The 16,270-nt window shown below is 37.9% G+C and overlaps 1 protein-coding gene across 1 annotated transcript in view; it reads left to right on the top strand.

The window, feature by feature from the left end:
• The window catches only part of LOC133648499 (polyphosphoinositide phosphatase-like), an 84,015-nt gene that overhangs the window by 54,818 nt on the left and 12,927 nt on the right, over positions 1-16,270 (top strand). The window contains exons 16-21 of the mRNA XM_062044661.1: positions 1,122-1,288; positions 3,143-3,281; positions 4,082-4,140; positions 9,412-9,559; positions 9,639-9,722; positions 13,785-13,983. Coding sequence (XP_061900645.1) covers positions 1,122-1,288; positions 3,143-3,281; positions 4,082-4,140; positions 9,412-9,559; positions 9,639-9,722; positions 13,785-13,983 — 796 coding nt within the window. The remainder of the gene's footprint in view (positions 1-1,121; positions 1,289-3,142; positions 3,282-4,081; positions 4,141-9,411; positions 9,560-9,638; positions 9,723-13,784; positions 13,984-16,270) is intronic.

Below are 16,270 nucleotides of genomic sequence, written 5' to 3'. Positions count from 1 at the left end.
CCTGATGAATTACTGCTTGTACTCCTATTACCACTGAAGGAGTAAGAGGAGTAGTTAGAATGTGTTTTTTTTTTTTCATGCACAAGCATTAGTGACAGAACCGACAGTCCCGTTACATCTTGATCCACTTTTAAATAAAATGGGGAGTATGTAAGACAATACATTTGTATTTTTCTTCAGGGTAATGTTTTTTGTTTGTGTGGTTAACACAGCGTCCTTTGATTTTGTCTTGTACAAGTGCTGATATACTCTCTTATTTACAATATGCCCCTTTTGTTGTCATGCATAAATAAACCCAAAATAACTACCGGAAACGCTCCAATTATTGCCTCTGTTCTTTTAACGGGTGTGGGTTAGTAATATAACTGCAGGCGTCTCTAATTAGTCCCGCCTACAAAACCATAGGCATTTGCAGCTGTGGCTATTGGTAACCTCCTAATGTGTTTTTCTACCTTCCCGAACTATGATGATTCCAGAAGCTTTATTTACCTCTGCATGCGCATTAAAATGTTGTTGTCGCTTACTCAGCTGTATGTGTGAAAGTCATGCTTGTTACACTTACCTTTGTGTTATTTAGAATTAACTCAACAACACTATCAAGGCTGACTGATCAGTTTGCTCAGCTATTACAATATGGTTGCGTTGCTGTGTTGTGCAATATACTTGTTAATGAATGAGTGATCAAAGAGACCTTATGTTTATGCTTTGAGCTTTTTAATCCTCTAAGTCATTATGGAAAACCGGTTAAGTACAATTTTCACATTTCTGAATGACAGCCTTTGTACCTGCTTCCAATTATGTGGTCCTAAATATAAATGTGTATGGGTCAAGTTTTGATATTGATTACATTTGTTTTATTATAAAGTGCGAGAAATATGTATCACGTGCATTTATAAGCTACTTAAGCCAAAAAATTACTATTTTAACCATTTAGAACCATATTGTATGTGGTCATCAATCAATAAGTAATTTATAGATAGGACTGTCATATGCCCGATTTTTTCTTACATAGTGTTATGTGCCATAAGCCCTTTTCTTTTTTCTTTTTTTTTTTAAATAAGCCACTTATAACCCAAGAAGTGCTTATATGTGTAAAACCAGCCGTATTTTGTATGCTTTAGATTGTTTGAGGAGCTGTACGAGGACCATGGAGACACCCTGTCGCTGCAGTATGGCGGCTCCCAGCTGGTACACAGGGTCAAGACCTACCGGAAGATCGCTCCGTGGACGCAGCACTCCAAAGACATCATGCAGACACTGTCACGCTACTACAGCAACGCTTTCTCTGGTGTGTGTTGCAAGGAGACATATGGGCACTTCACATTGCTCTTTCACCTGAACAGACTTGAGATTCATGCAGAACATTATAGAGTCCCCTTCAAATGTATTTCAGGATAAAATTGCCACAACATTCAGATTACCTTGGAACTCTTAGCATGTCAATACAATTGCTAGACATCATGCAAAATAATGCATAGGGGATATCAATACAACAAATAAGCTCACAATGAGGTTATTTACAAACCAATGCATTTTCAGAGCTCAGTGCAGATCCCTAGCATGTATTAGTGCTGGAAGAAGCTTGATGCTTTACAAAAGTGGCTCTGCTATGCCTGCCTTTTCCATTTTCAAGCACTGTTAATAGCGCCCTAATTTAACAGATACAGCATGTCTATGAAAATGCAACTAACCGCTTAAAATGGTGTCGACGGCTCCTGAAATGGACACGATAGCTTTGTCTCGTCCATTAAGCCTCACTACTTGACATTGAACATCTTATTGGGTCCGTGTGCCTTTTGACTCTCGTCATTTACTCTATTTGGGAAAAAAAGGCATCTCTAGGTTGGCCGCAGTGCAGAGAAGGGAATGTAACTTTGCTGTTTATTCAGACTGAAAATGTCAAGGGAGAAAGGTGGGTGTTGTTCAAGGTGCACACACCAGCATCAGAGAGGGGCACAGCCATTTTCATACATGTGTTCGTGATTGCATTTCTTAGTCATGCTGATGGAAAACATTAACCTTTTTTCAGTATTCAGGTTATCAAACAGGCTCAATTTTAAGGATGTTTTAAGAAATCTATTTTACAATATATGGATATTCTTGTAAATATTGTACTTTAATAATACTGTACATTATAATAATGTAATAATATTTAATTAAATAATATTTTATTTTATTTATTTTATGACCTTCCTTTTTGTATTATTATGACTTTATTCTCAAAAAATGACAACTTTTTATTTCAGTATTGCAATTTTTTCTTGAGCCAATGCCTACTTTGGGACAAATGATCATCCAGAACCTTAAATTTTTGAGCCTGAATATAAGGAGGATGATCTACAAGTTTTAGAATCGGAGTGATGAGCGGATCCAGCAATTAGCACTAATGCTAAGTGCTAAACAAGAAATACAAACTACAATGATAATAAAACAATAATTTACTGTACAATGTCGGTTCTAACTGGGATACCAATTATTGGGAATTTTATATCATACCGTTTATGAGGAATTAATCAATCTTCACACAGTTAAAAACAAAAAAAAAGTTGGCCGCAAACGAGCGTCTTTCGCGATCTCAGGGTACAAATTGAATGTCAAAGTTGACCAACTTCTCACATTATGGCCACAACCTTGTCCTATACAAGTGAGAGGCATGATTTATGATCTAGAGTTAACTTTTACCAACTCAGAGGCGATGCAGCAGCTCAGCGGTGGTCAATAGCTGCATAAGCTACTTACCTCTCTGTGACCACAGTGTCACTAAGAGTAGTTCCCTGGGGTTAGTGCTTATAATAACATTGCTAATACTTGGTTAATATGCAAGTCACAACCTGTGAATGGAGTATTGTTGGCGGCTTTTGGATGTTTTTTTTAAAACGCTTTATGGGTGCAATGGATGACTCCCTTTTAGCTGCATTGTTAGCCCCCTCCTTAGAATGCATAAAAAAAGAAAGGCATATGTGTTCTGGTCATGCATAGAGATTGTGAATGATAGACACAATTCTAAGGAAGTGCAGTTCCCCTCTTAGTTTTTATTTGACTTTATTTTCCTTTTTTTTCTGTTTTCTTTTTACTGGTTCTACATGGGGTCAAATTTAGATACATTGCAAGGGACTGTAAATAAACATGAATGTTTTTCCAGATGCTGACCGACAGGATGCCATCAACTTATTTCTCCAAGTCTACCAGCCGGCAGAGTCCAGCCCACACTTATGGGAGCTACCCACTGACTTCTACCTGCATCAGAAGAGCACCATGGTCCTACCCACAGACCGACGCAGGTAAACATGCTGCATGGACAGTTTATAAATAAGGCAAAATCCTGCTTTCTTGATCGGATTTGATCTTTTTATCATTTGTGTGCTTGTTTGGTTTGTCCTCATGGGGCGGCAGTGGCTTAGGAGGTAGAGCAGGTCGTCCAGTAATCAGAGGGTTCCATGTTCGAAGTCCGCTTCCTCTGTCCCAGTCACTGCTGTTGTGTCCTTGGGCAAGACACTTCACCCACCTTGCCTCCATTGTCCCCCACACTGGTGTATAACTGTGAATTAATTTTTGCTGGTGGTTGGAGAGGACTTTGTCACAAATTGGCAGCCAGGTTTCTGTCAGTCTACCCCAGGGCAGCTGTAGCTACAGATGCAGCTTACCATCACCCTTTGTGAATGTGTCTTTAATGGTCTGCATAAATCGCAAGTGCGTTCAGGTGAAAGAGCAATGTGAAGTGCCCATAAGTCTCTAAATTGGCTCTCGCTGTAAAGCTCCTTGAGTGTCTGGAGGTGTTATATAAATCCAATCAATTATTATTGTTATTCTTATTTATGCTTGCACAAAAGTAGACCCAGTTTTCCAGGTTTACAAGGTCTCGCTATTCTGAGAAATTAACTTGGCTGAATCTGAAATCACTTGTACTGTCACACAAAGCTTTAATTGCACAAAAGACTGATGCGTCGGCGGAGTTGTGTGCTAGTTGTAGCCAATAGCAGTTGACAATTTTGTTACCTAGGTTATGTGGTGTCTCGAGGGACGAGGTACAGGCATGTCAATGCGTGTGTATGTGAACTGTTTCTTGTCGTTTTTTCCTCAGCTACACACTGTGGTGGTCAGAGGAAACACTGTCCTATCTCCCTGTCGCCTATGATGAAGGTAATGCCTAACATAACAATTTAATTGATATTACCTGATTTAATTGATATTGATATGACCTGCTCAGTGGTTAGAGTGTCCGCTGAGATTGGTAGTTCAAACCCCGGCCGAGTCATACCAAAGACTATACAAATGGGACCCATTACCTCCCTGCTTGGCACTCAGCATCAAGGGTTGGAATTGGGAGTTCCATCCATCCATTTGCTACCGCTTATTCCCTTCGGGGTCGCGGGGGGCGCCGGAGCCTATCTCAGCTACAATCGGGTGGAAGGCGGGGTACACCCTGGACAAGTCGCCACCTCATCGCAGGGCCAACGCAGATAGACAGACAACATTCACATTCACATTCACACACTAGGGACCACTTTAGTGTTGCCAATCAACCTATCCCCAGGTCAGAAAAGAGTGCGGGTACTTTCCTGGCCCGCCTGCAGTCCAGACCTGTCTCCCATCGAAAATGTGTGGCGCATTATGAAGCGTAAAATACTACAGTAGAGACCCCGGACTGTTGAACGACTGAAGCTCTACATAAAACAACAATGGGAAAGAATTCCACTTTCAAAGCTTCAACATTTAGTTTCCTTAGTTCCCAATCGTTTGAGTGTTGTTAAAAGAAAAGGTGATGTAACACAGTGGTGAACATGCCCTTTCCCAACTACTTTGGCACGTGTTGCAGCCATGAAATTTTAAGTTAATTATTATTTGCAAAAAAAAAAAAGTTTATGAATTTGAACATCAAATATCTTGTCTTTGTAGTGCATTCAATTGAATATGGGTTGAAAAGGATTTGCAAATCATTGTATTCCGTTTATATTTACATCTAACACAATTTCCCAACTCATATGGAAACGGAGTTTGTAATATGAAATTGCCTCCAGTCTTCTGTAGGTGGCGTCAGCAGGCGGACGTTTTGGAGATAAAGGTGGCGTTCCAAAATGTGCTGAAACTCGTTAGAAAACAAACCTAGAATTACTACTGTGTGTATTTTGAGGGGGAATTTTACCTGTAGACATAGTTTTTACATCCAGAGCTGTAAAAAAAAAAGACAGTGTTGGCAGCATTAGAGGGCCACCTTTAGATACAATCTAGTTTGGAATTAAAATATTTATCCGTCTCTATAAAGCAATAGTCAAGTAAGTGTCTGAAAACTATTAATGTAAAATTATATATTAGGGGTGTGACAGTACACTACATCTACTAATGCCCAGGGGCCAGTCTCGACAAACAGCTTTGTCCCGCAGTGTATTCTAACAATACAATTTGTTATTAATGCCATCAAATTTGCTTTGTCACCTGTAACACATAACGTATATATGCTTATATATGCATATGGCGTTGACCTACATTGGAATGGTTTTAGCATCTTTAATGCAAAAAATATATTAAAGGGCCCGCCCCACATTCTTAATTTTTATGTCTGCCATAAAATATATATATATTTATATCTTTTATTTGAGAATTTGAGTTACTAAATTATTTACTGCCAGCGCATTGTAATTTTTTTATGTTTCATTTTTAAATCCCTAAACAAAAAGCTAAGCAGTTTTAAATGTTTTGTATTTTGTTCCCCTTACTGTAGCGAAAATAAACCAAACCGAGAGCTGTACTATACCCTGCCCTGCCATTACACCTCTATTATGTATAGTAATTCTCAAAAATCTTCATATACAGTAAATATTGAACACATCTGGATATCTGGGGTTAGATTAATCTTGTGTGCATAGAATGTATTGCTTCAAACTTAAAAGTCCCAATATATGATGGAAACTACAAGAAGAACATGGAAGACAAAAGGACATTTCGAAGACTGTGCACAGAGAAGAGGATGACTGCCTTCAAAATTGGGCTACAAAAGCAAGATTGGGACAATGTGTACAATGAAAAAAAGGTTGATGAAGCATATGAACATTTCTTAAACAAGTTCATAATACTTTATGACAAACATTGTCCATGGATACAACTCAGTAACAAGCAGAGAAATAATAATCAACCATGGATGACAAAAGGATTAAAAAATGCTTGTAAGAAGAAGAATACACTATATAGAAAATTTATAGCACAAAGAACTATAGAGGCAGAAATTAAGTATAAAAACAAGTTAACAGACATACTACGATCATGTAGAAAAGAATATTACAGTGAATTATTGGACAGGAACAAAAATAATATGAGAGCAACATAGGGCATCCTCAATAGCATTATTAAAAATGGAACTAAGAGGGACTACCCTCAATACTTCTTAGATGAAAATAAAAAAAATTACAACATAAAGGAAGTAGTTGAAAGCTTCAATAATTATTTTGTTTATATTGGACCAAAATTGGAAGAAAGGATTCCAGACCCAGTTCCAATTGAGGACTATAATGATACCATAGAGTGAAATCCCAACTCCATGTTCCTCAGTAATGTGACACAGGAGGAAATAGTTACAATTGCAAAAAAATGTAAATCTAAGACTTCAACTGATTGTAACGGAATTGATATGGAAACGATAAAAAAGGTTATTGAAGAGATCTCAGGACCATTAATATATATTAGTAACATATCATTTCAAACAGGTACATTTCCAAACAAAATGAAAATAGCTAAAGTTGCACCAATTTATAAGACTGGAGACAAACATCAATTTACATAGACCTGTTTCTCTACTTCCACAATTTTCTAAAATCATTGAAAAACTGTTCAATAACAGATTAGAAAGTTTCATAAATAAAAATAGAATACTCGAAGAGAACCAATATGGATACAGAGCTAATGTTTCAACTTCAATGGCTTTAATTGAAATTACAGAATAAATTACCAATGCAATAGATAGTAAAAAATGTGCGGCAGCGGTTTTTATGGATCTAACTAGAGCATTTGACACAATTAATCACAATATTTTAATCAAAAAACTAGAACGATATGGCATCAGAGGGTTAGTCTTAAACTGGATAAGAAGTTATCTAACGAACAGGAAACAATACGTGAAGCTAGGCGAACACACGTCTACAAAGCTAAATATATCCTGTGGTGTACCTCAGGGATCAATACTAGGACCTAAATTATTCAATCTCTATATAAATGACATTTGTAAAGTTACAAAAGATTTAAAGTTAGTATTATTTGCGGATGATACAACAGCGTTTTGTTCAGGAGAGAACACACAGGAGATAATACAAATAATAACAGAAGAAATTAACAAATTAAAAAGATGGTTTGACAAAAACAGACTATCGTTGAATCTTAGTAAAACTAAAATAATGCTATTTGGTAACAGTAGAAGAGAAAGTCAAACACAAATACAAATAGACGGCATAGAAATTGAAAGAGTAAATGAAACCAAATTTCTAGGTATAATGATTTGATGATAAATTGAACTGGAAATCTCACGTAAAAAATATACAACATAAAGTTGCAAGAAACACGTCAATAATGAATAAAGCAAAACATGTTCTAGATCAAAAATCCCTTCATATTCTCCACTGCTCACTAGTGTTACCATATCTGAGCTACTGTGTAGAAATATGGGGAAATAATTACAAAAGTACACTTCATTCATTAACGGTGTTACAAAAAAGATCAGTTAGAATAATACATAATGTTGGATATAGAGAACATACAAACCATTTATTTATTGAATCTAAAATACTGAAATTCCACGACATAGTGAATTTGCAAACAGCTAAAATTATGCACAAAGCAAACTATAACCTGCTACCCAAGAATATACAACAATTCTTCTCAAAAAAAGAGGAGAAATATAATCTTAGAGAAAAACGTAATTTAAAACATTTGTTTGCACGTACAACACTTAAGACCTTCAGTATATCAGTATGTGGAATTAAATTATGGAATGGATTAAGCAAAGCAATCAAACAATGTACTAATATGATACACTTCAAGAAACTCTTCAAACTTAAAGTGTTTACAAAGTACAAAGAAGAAGAACCATGACAAACATTCTCAATTTATTTCATCCATCCATTCATTCATTCTTAAAGTAATCTTACTTATCTCATCATATTAAATATGACTTACTTCACCAATTATTATTATTAAATTCTTACTATTATTTATTTATTTATTTTTATTGTGATTACTTATGGAGTTTATTGTGAAAAAATTGTGAACAGGAAGTGAACAAAAAGTTTTGCAACTGTTATGTAAAGAAAAGGGGTAGGATTAAATAAGCTCTGCTTCTTCCTACTCCTTTTCGAACATGTTGAAAAGAGAAACTGGAAATTGTGATGTATCATGTTGTATGCTTGCATGTTCGAAATAAACTCAAACTCAAACTCAAACTCAAATTATAGCATTTTTCGATGTTATAGTAAATTAGTCCCAGGGCGGTAGAGCACAAGTGTTAGCAACATTTGCATAGCAATGTAATCGGTAGTGCTAACATGACAGTCAGGGAATGATATGTGGGCAAACTTGCTAGTTTGTAAGCACAGTATTTGGCCGTAATAGACGTGTACGAAAACACAAGCGGTAGCAACATTTGCATAGCTATCTGAGCAGTAGTTCTAGCATTACAGTCAGTCAGAGAAGTATACATGGGCAAACTGACTACTTTTTCACATGCAATATTTGGCCGTGTACGAAACTTTTCCGAAAATAAGGGCAAGATTATGGCTAATTTTCATAAAAAACAGTCATACGAAAAGTGGGCTGTACGAAAACCAAGGTAGCACCATGCTACTAGTAGAACATACTTTTGCAGAATACGGGACATATTAACATCCTGAGAATCTGTGTTTTGCAGAATAGGGCAATTGTTTTCCGAAATGTGCAACTCTGACAAAAGACATAGACCAAAAACAAATGTCCACTGCAGAGGACGCTGGCTCTTAGAAAGTTAACGCAAAAATAGATCAAAGCCTCAAATCACGTATCAAAGCATTCCTGGGTATTACTAGGATATGCTATGATTGATGCTATCATAAAGACCATGAATTATAGGAATTATTGCTTGACAGGAAACGTACACCAAGGAATATGTTGTTAGTTTGATTTGGATCAAATTAAAAATGTATGTGTTTGTAACAGTACTTGAAATGTCAACAGGGGTTAGTATTGGTCCCAATTTTGATAAACTTAAAAAATATGTTACCGTCTTTTAACATTTGCATAACTTTATCTTATTGTTGGAACCTGTTTAATTTGTCCAACAATGGTACACAATGGTACATAAACATATGGGAGTGCCTGGTAGTTGACATTGTGGCTTTAAAACAAACTACTGCATAAACAGTCTTTATATGTGTATGGCTGTTTTGGTTCCTATAGTCCCTTGTGAAGAAACCATGAAGAAGGTGACAGTCAAGCGAGTGAACCATTTCGATGAGAGCACGGACATCTACACAGAGTTCTTCAAGCCTTACGAGCTGACCTCCTTCGACGACACCTTCTGCATAGCTATGACTAACTCAGCAAGGTGTGTAACACCTGTTAATGTGTTTGGGGTCTCTTTGAAGTGTCTAATGGGTTTTCCCTTTCATCTGCTCTCCATTAAGGGAGTTCATGCCTAAAACAGTTGGAGTGGATCCGAGCCCTTTCACTGTCCGCAAGCCAGAGGAGACAGGGAAATCAGTGCTGGCGTAAGTCTCCGTGTTCATAATAGTCCTGTTTTGTTGTTATTTTCTCTCCTTAAACTAAAAGTTCCATGTCACTGTTGCCTGGTGCGACCTGCACAATTGGTAATGCTGTCCTTACCTTGTCTTCCTAGTCTGATGTTAGCACGTTATCTTTAAAACCTGCTCAGTGGCCTTGTGGTTAGGGTGTCCGCCCTGAGATTGGTAGGTCGTGAGTTCAAACCCTGGCCGAGTCATACCAAACACTATAAAATTGGGACCCGTTACCTCCCTGCTTGGCACTCAGCATCAAGGGTTGGAATTGGGGGTTAAATCACCAAAATGATTCCTGAGCGCGGCCACTGCTGCTGCTCACTGCTGCTGCTCACTGCTCCCCTCACCCAGGGGGTGGATCAAGGGGATGGGTCAAATGCAGAGGGTAATTGCACCACACCTAGTGTGTGTGTGACTATCAGTGGTACTTTGACTTTAACGCTATCTTTAACTCCTGCGTCATCAATAACACATCTCCATATTTGCGACTAATATCAAAAAAGAACAGACAGAGCATCAAGCACTTCAGGCTAACTGACAATGCTATCAGCTATGAACATATCCGAACAAAGTGGCGATGAACTCTCTTGATTCAAGATGCACATCATCTTCGACAGCAATAACACAGCTTTGGCATGAGCTACGTGGAATAACAACACAAGACACACCTATTTTCACGTTGTGGCTGTGCTTTATTGGCCGGGCTTGGAGGTTCATCCGGGCGAGTGGTGAGTACTGCAATCTACAGTAGAACGCACTCAAGGCTACTACAAACCCCGTTTCCATTTGAGTTGGGAAATTGTGTTAGATGTAAATATAAACGGAATACAATGATTTGCAAATCCTTTTCAACCCATATTTAATTGAATGCACCACAAAGACAAGATATTTGATGTTCAAACTCATAAACTTTTTTTTTTTTTGCAAATAATAATTAACTTAGAATTTCATGGTTGCAACACGTGCCAAAGTAGTTGGGAAAGGGCATATTCACCACTGTGATACATGGCCTTTCCTTTTAACAACACTCAGTAAACGTTTGGGAACTGAGGAGACACATTTTTTAAGCTTCTCAGGTGGAATTCTTTCCCATTCTTGCTTGATGTACAGCTTAAGTTGTTCAACAGTGCGGGGGTCTCCGTTGTGGTATTTTAGGCTTCATAATGCGCCACACATTTTCAATGGGAGACATGTCTGGACTACAGGCAGGCCAGTCTAGTACCCGCACTCTTTTACTATGAAGCCACGTTGATGTAACACGTGGCTTGGCATTGTCTTGCTGAAATAAGCAGGGACGTCCATGGTAACGTTGCTTGGATGGCAACATATGTTGCTTCAAAACCTGTATGTACCTTTCAGCATTAATGGCGCTTTCACAGATGTGTAAGTTACCCATGTCTTGGGCACTAATACACCCCCATACCATCACAGATGCTGGCTTTTACACTTTGCGCCTATAACAATCCGGATGGTTCTTTTCCTCTTTGGTCCGGAGGACACAACGTCCACAGTTTCCAAAAACAATTTGAAATGTGGACTCGTCAGACCACAGAACACTTTTCCACTTTGTATCAGTCCATCTTAGATGAGCTCAGCCCCAGCGAAGCCGAAGGCGTTTCTGGGTGTTGTTGATAAACGGTTTTCGCCATGCATAGGAGAGTTTTAACTTGCACTTACAAATGTAGCGACCAACTGTAGTTACTGACAGTGGGTTTCTGAAGTGTTCCAGAGCCCATGTGGTGATATCCTTTACACACTGATGTCGCTTGTTGATGCAGTACAGCCTGAGGGATCGAAGGTCACGGGCTTAGCTGCTTATGTGCAGTGATTTCTCCAGATTCTCTGAACCCTTTGATGATATTACAGAGCGTAGATGGTGAAATCCCTAAATTCCTTGCAATAGCTGGTTGAGAAAGGTTTTTCTTAAACTGCTCAACAATTTGCTCAAGCATTTGTTGACAAAGTGGTGACCCTCACCCCATCCTTGTTTGTGAATGACTGAGCATTTCATGGAATCTACTTTTACACCCAATTATGACACCCACCTGTTCCCAATTTGCCTGTTCACCGGTGAGATGTTCCAAATAAGTGTTTGATAAGCATTCTTCAAATTTATCAGTATTTATTGCCACCTTTCCCAACTTCTTTGTCACGTGTTGCTGGCATCAAATTCTAAAGTTAATGATTATTTGCACAAAAAAAAAAGTTTATCAGTTTGAACATCAAATACTGTATGTTGTCTTTGTAGCATATTCAACTGAATATGGGTTGAAAATGATTTGCAAATCATTGTATTCCGTTTATATTTACATCCAACACAATTTCCCAACTCATGGAAACGGGGTTTGTATATTGGGTGAAACGAGTGTAAAAGTGACTATATGGCTATTATTTAATATTAAGAGGGCTCAAATATTGTTTAAAAAACTCAGGTTGCAAAAAGTCTTAACTATAAAAATATTCGACTTATTTACAGTACCAAATTAACCGTGATAAACGAGGGACGACTGTAAACCACTGGAGGATGCCAAGTGGGATACATTGTGTTGCATTTTTAGCTTGCGAGCCAAAACATGTGGCTGTTTACATGATGGATAGGTTTTACTCCTAATCTATTTGGAAAAGCTGAAAAACATTTTGGTTGAAAAATGACTCACTGCTTTTATCAAATATGAAATAGTTACAGATTAATTATCTGTCCAGCAACCAAATGAGTAGTTTGACTAATTGTTGGAGCGCTAACCTGTTTATACATACAAACAATATCTTTATTTGCGCCTTGATGGTCTCATAATAGACTGTTTAAAACAAGTCTCAGAGGTCTCACAATAGTGTAGAGCAGTAACTCTTTTTTGGCATGCCTCGATTGTACGTTTCGATTTTCAACGAAAATGTTTGTCAAAATTTTACCTCGGTTTTCGTAAACATTACACGTAACAAACTACCGGTAGTCCGTTTGCCAATGTATTATTCCACTGAATCAACAAACAAATAATCTTATATTTTGGTGATTCAGTCTCTGTGCTTTTTTATTTGAGTATGATTGCAAAATAATACACTATGGAGCCAAAAAAGTTGTGTGTGCCAGCACTTTAATAAGAAGGTGAGATACTATTTTTAAATTTTAATTTACCCATGTCCTTCGTAATTGATCTTTTTCTGCATGTAAAACTGTAATTATTCCCTGTACAATTTGCTCTGTGTTAATGTCTGGAACTGAACAATTGGATTTACATTATTTCTTATGGAATAAAGGAAGAAGAATCCTTAGAAACATCTTAAACTTTATCGAAAATAGAGATCATTTTATTCATCTCATTATGTGAATTAAAACTTCCATCCATCCATTTTACTTAACTATTTATATATTTATAACATGTGGGATGTGAACCGAGGATGTCGTTGTGGCTTGTGCAGCCCTTTGAGACAGTCGTGATTTAAGGCTATTTAAATAAACTTTGATTGATTGATTGATAGATATTCATTTTTGATAACTTTATTTTTTATATATTTATTTACTCGTTCATTCATCTACTTATGTATTTGTTTAACAGATTGAGTACAGTAAGTGAACAAACAATTGTGCTAGCTTTGCGTGTTCCTACTCTTTTTTGGACATGCTGTAATGAGAAACTGGAAATATATGATGTACCATATTGTAACTATATGGATGTTCGAAATAAACTAATACATAACCATAACAATTTTCATCTAACCTATGGGAGGGATTACTACAAAATACGAATGCTGAAGTACTTTATAAAGTGTGTTATCCAAATTCTACCCTTCAAGCGGAATTTAGACGGTTAAAAAGTGTGTTTAGAAAGCCCTACTACTTATTATGTCTTGAAAAGGTTTGTGAGTGGCAAGTGAGGGAAATCATAGATGTTTCACACGTTTGGTGATAATAAACAGACTTCAGTGACACACATTCCCTCGAGATGGACACAAAAAAGTAAATTCTGCATTACAGGGGACCTTTAATGTTAAACAATAAATATTCGTATTACATGTACTTTTGTTGTTTGTTTGTAGCAATAAAAGCAACAAAGAAGAGACGCTACTCCAGAGGAAGACAGCAGCGAGTGCACCTCCTCCCCCAAGCGAGGAGGCCATCTCCAGCTCATCGGAGGATGACTCTGAGGAGGACCGCGATGATGACGCCTCTGTCTCTCAGCGCTCCACCCCAATTAAACTTCATACAGATGGCGGAGAGAGCAGCCGCGCCCAAGAGGTAGTCTCTGCCTTGAAATCCATTAACTATTTGTTTGTTATTATGACAATTCTTGCAATATTATTACTCTTCAAAGATCCAGGTATTGCCTTCGGTTAATAAAAAAGACACATAAAGCAAGATGTGGCGCATGATGGCGTCTGCTTTTGGATTTTGCGATAATCCTATACACAGCCTGCGTCAAAGTTTGCACAAAGACTTCAGTAGCAACACCTAATGCTAAAGCAGTACATAGTTATTAGCAAACATAAATATGATACATCCTGTACTGCGCCTGATGTGAATTGTGGATCGGGGCACATTTTTTCAATAGTGGTGTTAGTAACTTTTTTTTTTCAAAGGTAAAACTAAGCTATACTAAGCATAGTCTGTGGTAATGTTTTACTGTAGCTAATGTTCCTGAGAAATATTAAACATCTGGAATGTCAATTTTTTTTTTTTTTAAATATTAGTATTTTTATATATACGTATATATATATAGTTATATAGATAATTATATATATATATATATATAGATAATTATATAGATATATATATAAACAAACCCCGTTTCCATATGAGTTGGGAAATTGTGTTAGATGTAAATATAAACGGAATACAATGATTTGCAAATCCTTTTCAACCCATATTCAATTGAATGCACTACAAAGACAAGATATTTGATATTCAAAATCATAAACTTAATTTTTTTTTTACTAATAATAATTAACTTAGAATTTCATGGCTGCAACACGTGCCAAAGTAGTTGGGAAAGGGCATGTTCACCACTGTGTTACATGGCCTTTCCTTTTAACAACACTCCGTAAACGTTTGGGAACTGAGGAGACACATTTTTTAAGCTTCTCAGGTGGAATTCTTTCCCATTCTTGCTTGATGTACAGCGTAATTTGTTCAACAGTCCGGGGGTCTCCGTTGTGGTATTTTAGGCTTCATAATGCGCCACACATTTTCAATGGGAGACAGGTCTGGACTACAGGCAGGCCAGTCTAGTACCCGCACTCTTTTACTATGAAGCCACGTTGATGTAACACGTGGCTTGGCATTGTCTTGCTGAAATAAGCAGGGGCGTCCATGGTAACGTTGCTTGGATGGCAACATATGTTGCTCCAAAACCTGTATGTACCTTTCAGCATTAATGGTGCCTTCACAGATGTGTAAGTTACCCATGTCTTGGGCATTAATACACCCCCATACCATCATTGGACCCCGACTTAAACAAGTTGAAAAACCTTTTCGGGTGTTACCATTTAGTGGTCAATTGTACGGAATATGTACTTCACTGTGCAACCTACTAATAAAAGTCTCAATCAATCAATCAATCACAGATGCTGGCTTTTCAACTTTGCGCCTATAACAATCCGGATGGTTCTTTTCCTCTTTGATCCGGAGGACACGACGTCCACAGTTTCCAAAAACAATTTGAAATATGGACTCATGCCTAGTGGTTAGAGTGTCCGAGATCGGTAGGTTGGAGTTCAAATCCCAGCTGACTCATACCAAAGACTATAAAAATGGGACCCATTACCTCCCTGCTTGGCACTCAGCATCAAGGGTTGGAGTTGGGGGTTAAATCACCAAAATGATTCCCGGGCGCGGCGCCGCTGCTGCCCACTGCTCCCCAAGGGGATGGGTCAAATGCAGAGGACAAATTTCACCACATCTAGTGTGTGTGTGACAATCATTGGTACTTTAATCTTAAACTAGTCAGACCACAGAACACTTTTCCACTTTGTATCAGTCCATCTTAGATGAGCTCAGGCCCAGCGACGCAGACGGCGTTTCTGGGTGTTGTTGATAAACGGTTTTCGCCTTGCATAGGAGAGTTTTAACTTGCATTTACAGATGTAGCGACCAACTGTAGTTACTGACAGTGGGTTTCTAAAGTGTTCCTGAGCCCATGTGGTGATATCCTTTACACACTGATGTCGCTTGTTGATGCAGTACAGCCTGAGGGATCGAAGGTCACGGGCTTAGCTGCTTACATGCAGTGATTTCTCCAGATTCTCTGAACCCTTTGATGATATTACGGAGCGTAGATGGTGAAGTGAAGTGAATTACATTTATATAGCGCTTTTTCTCAAGTGACTCAAAGCGCTTTACATTGTGAAACCCAATATCTAAGTTACATTTAAACCAGTGTGGGTGGCACTGGGAGCAGGTGGGTAAAGTGTCTTGCCCAAGGACACAACGGCAGTGACTAGGATGGCGGAAGCGGGGATCGAACCTGCAACCCGTGGTGAAATCCCTAAATTCCTTGCAATAGCTGGTTGAGAAAGGTTTTTCTTAA

This window comes from Entelurus aequoreus, linkage group LG04 (assembly GCF_033978785.1).
Source record: "Entelurus aequoreus isolate RoL-2023_Sb linkage group LG04, RoL_Eaeq_v1.1, whole genome shotgun sequence".
Taxonomy (NCBI): domain Eukaryota; kingdom Metazoa; phylum Chordata; class Actinopteri; order Syngnathiformes; family Syngnathidae; genus Entelurus; species Entelurus aequoreus.
Note: the sequence above shows the minus strand (reverse complement) of the source record. Positions and strands in the feature narration are given on the sequence as shown.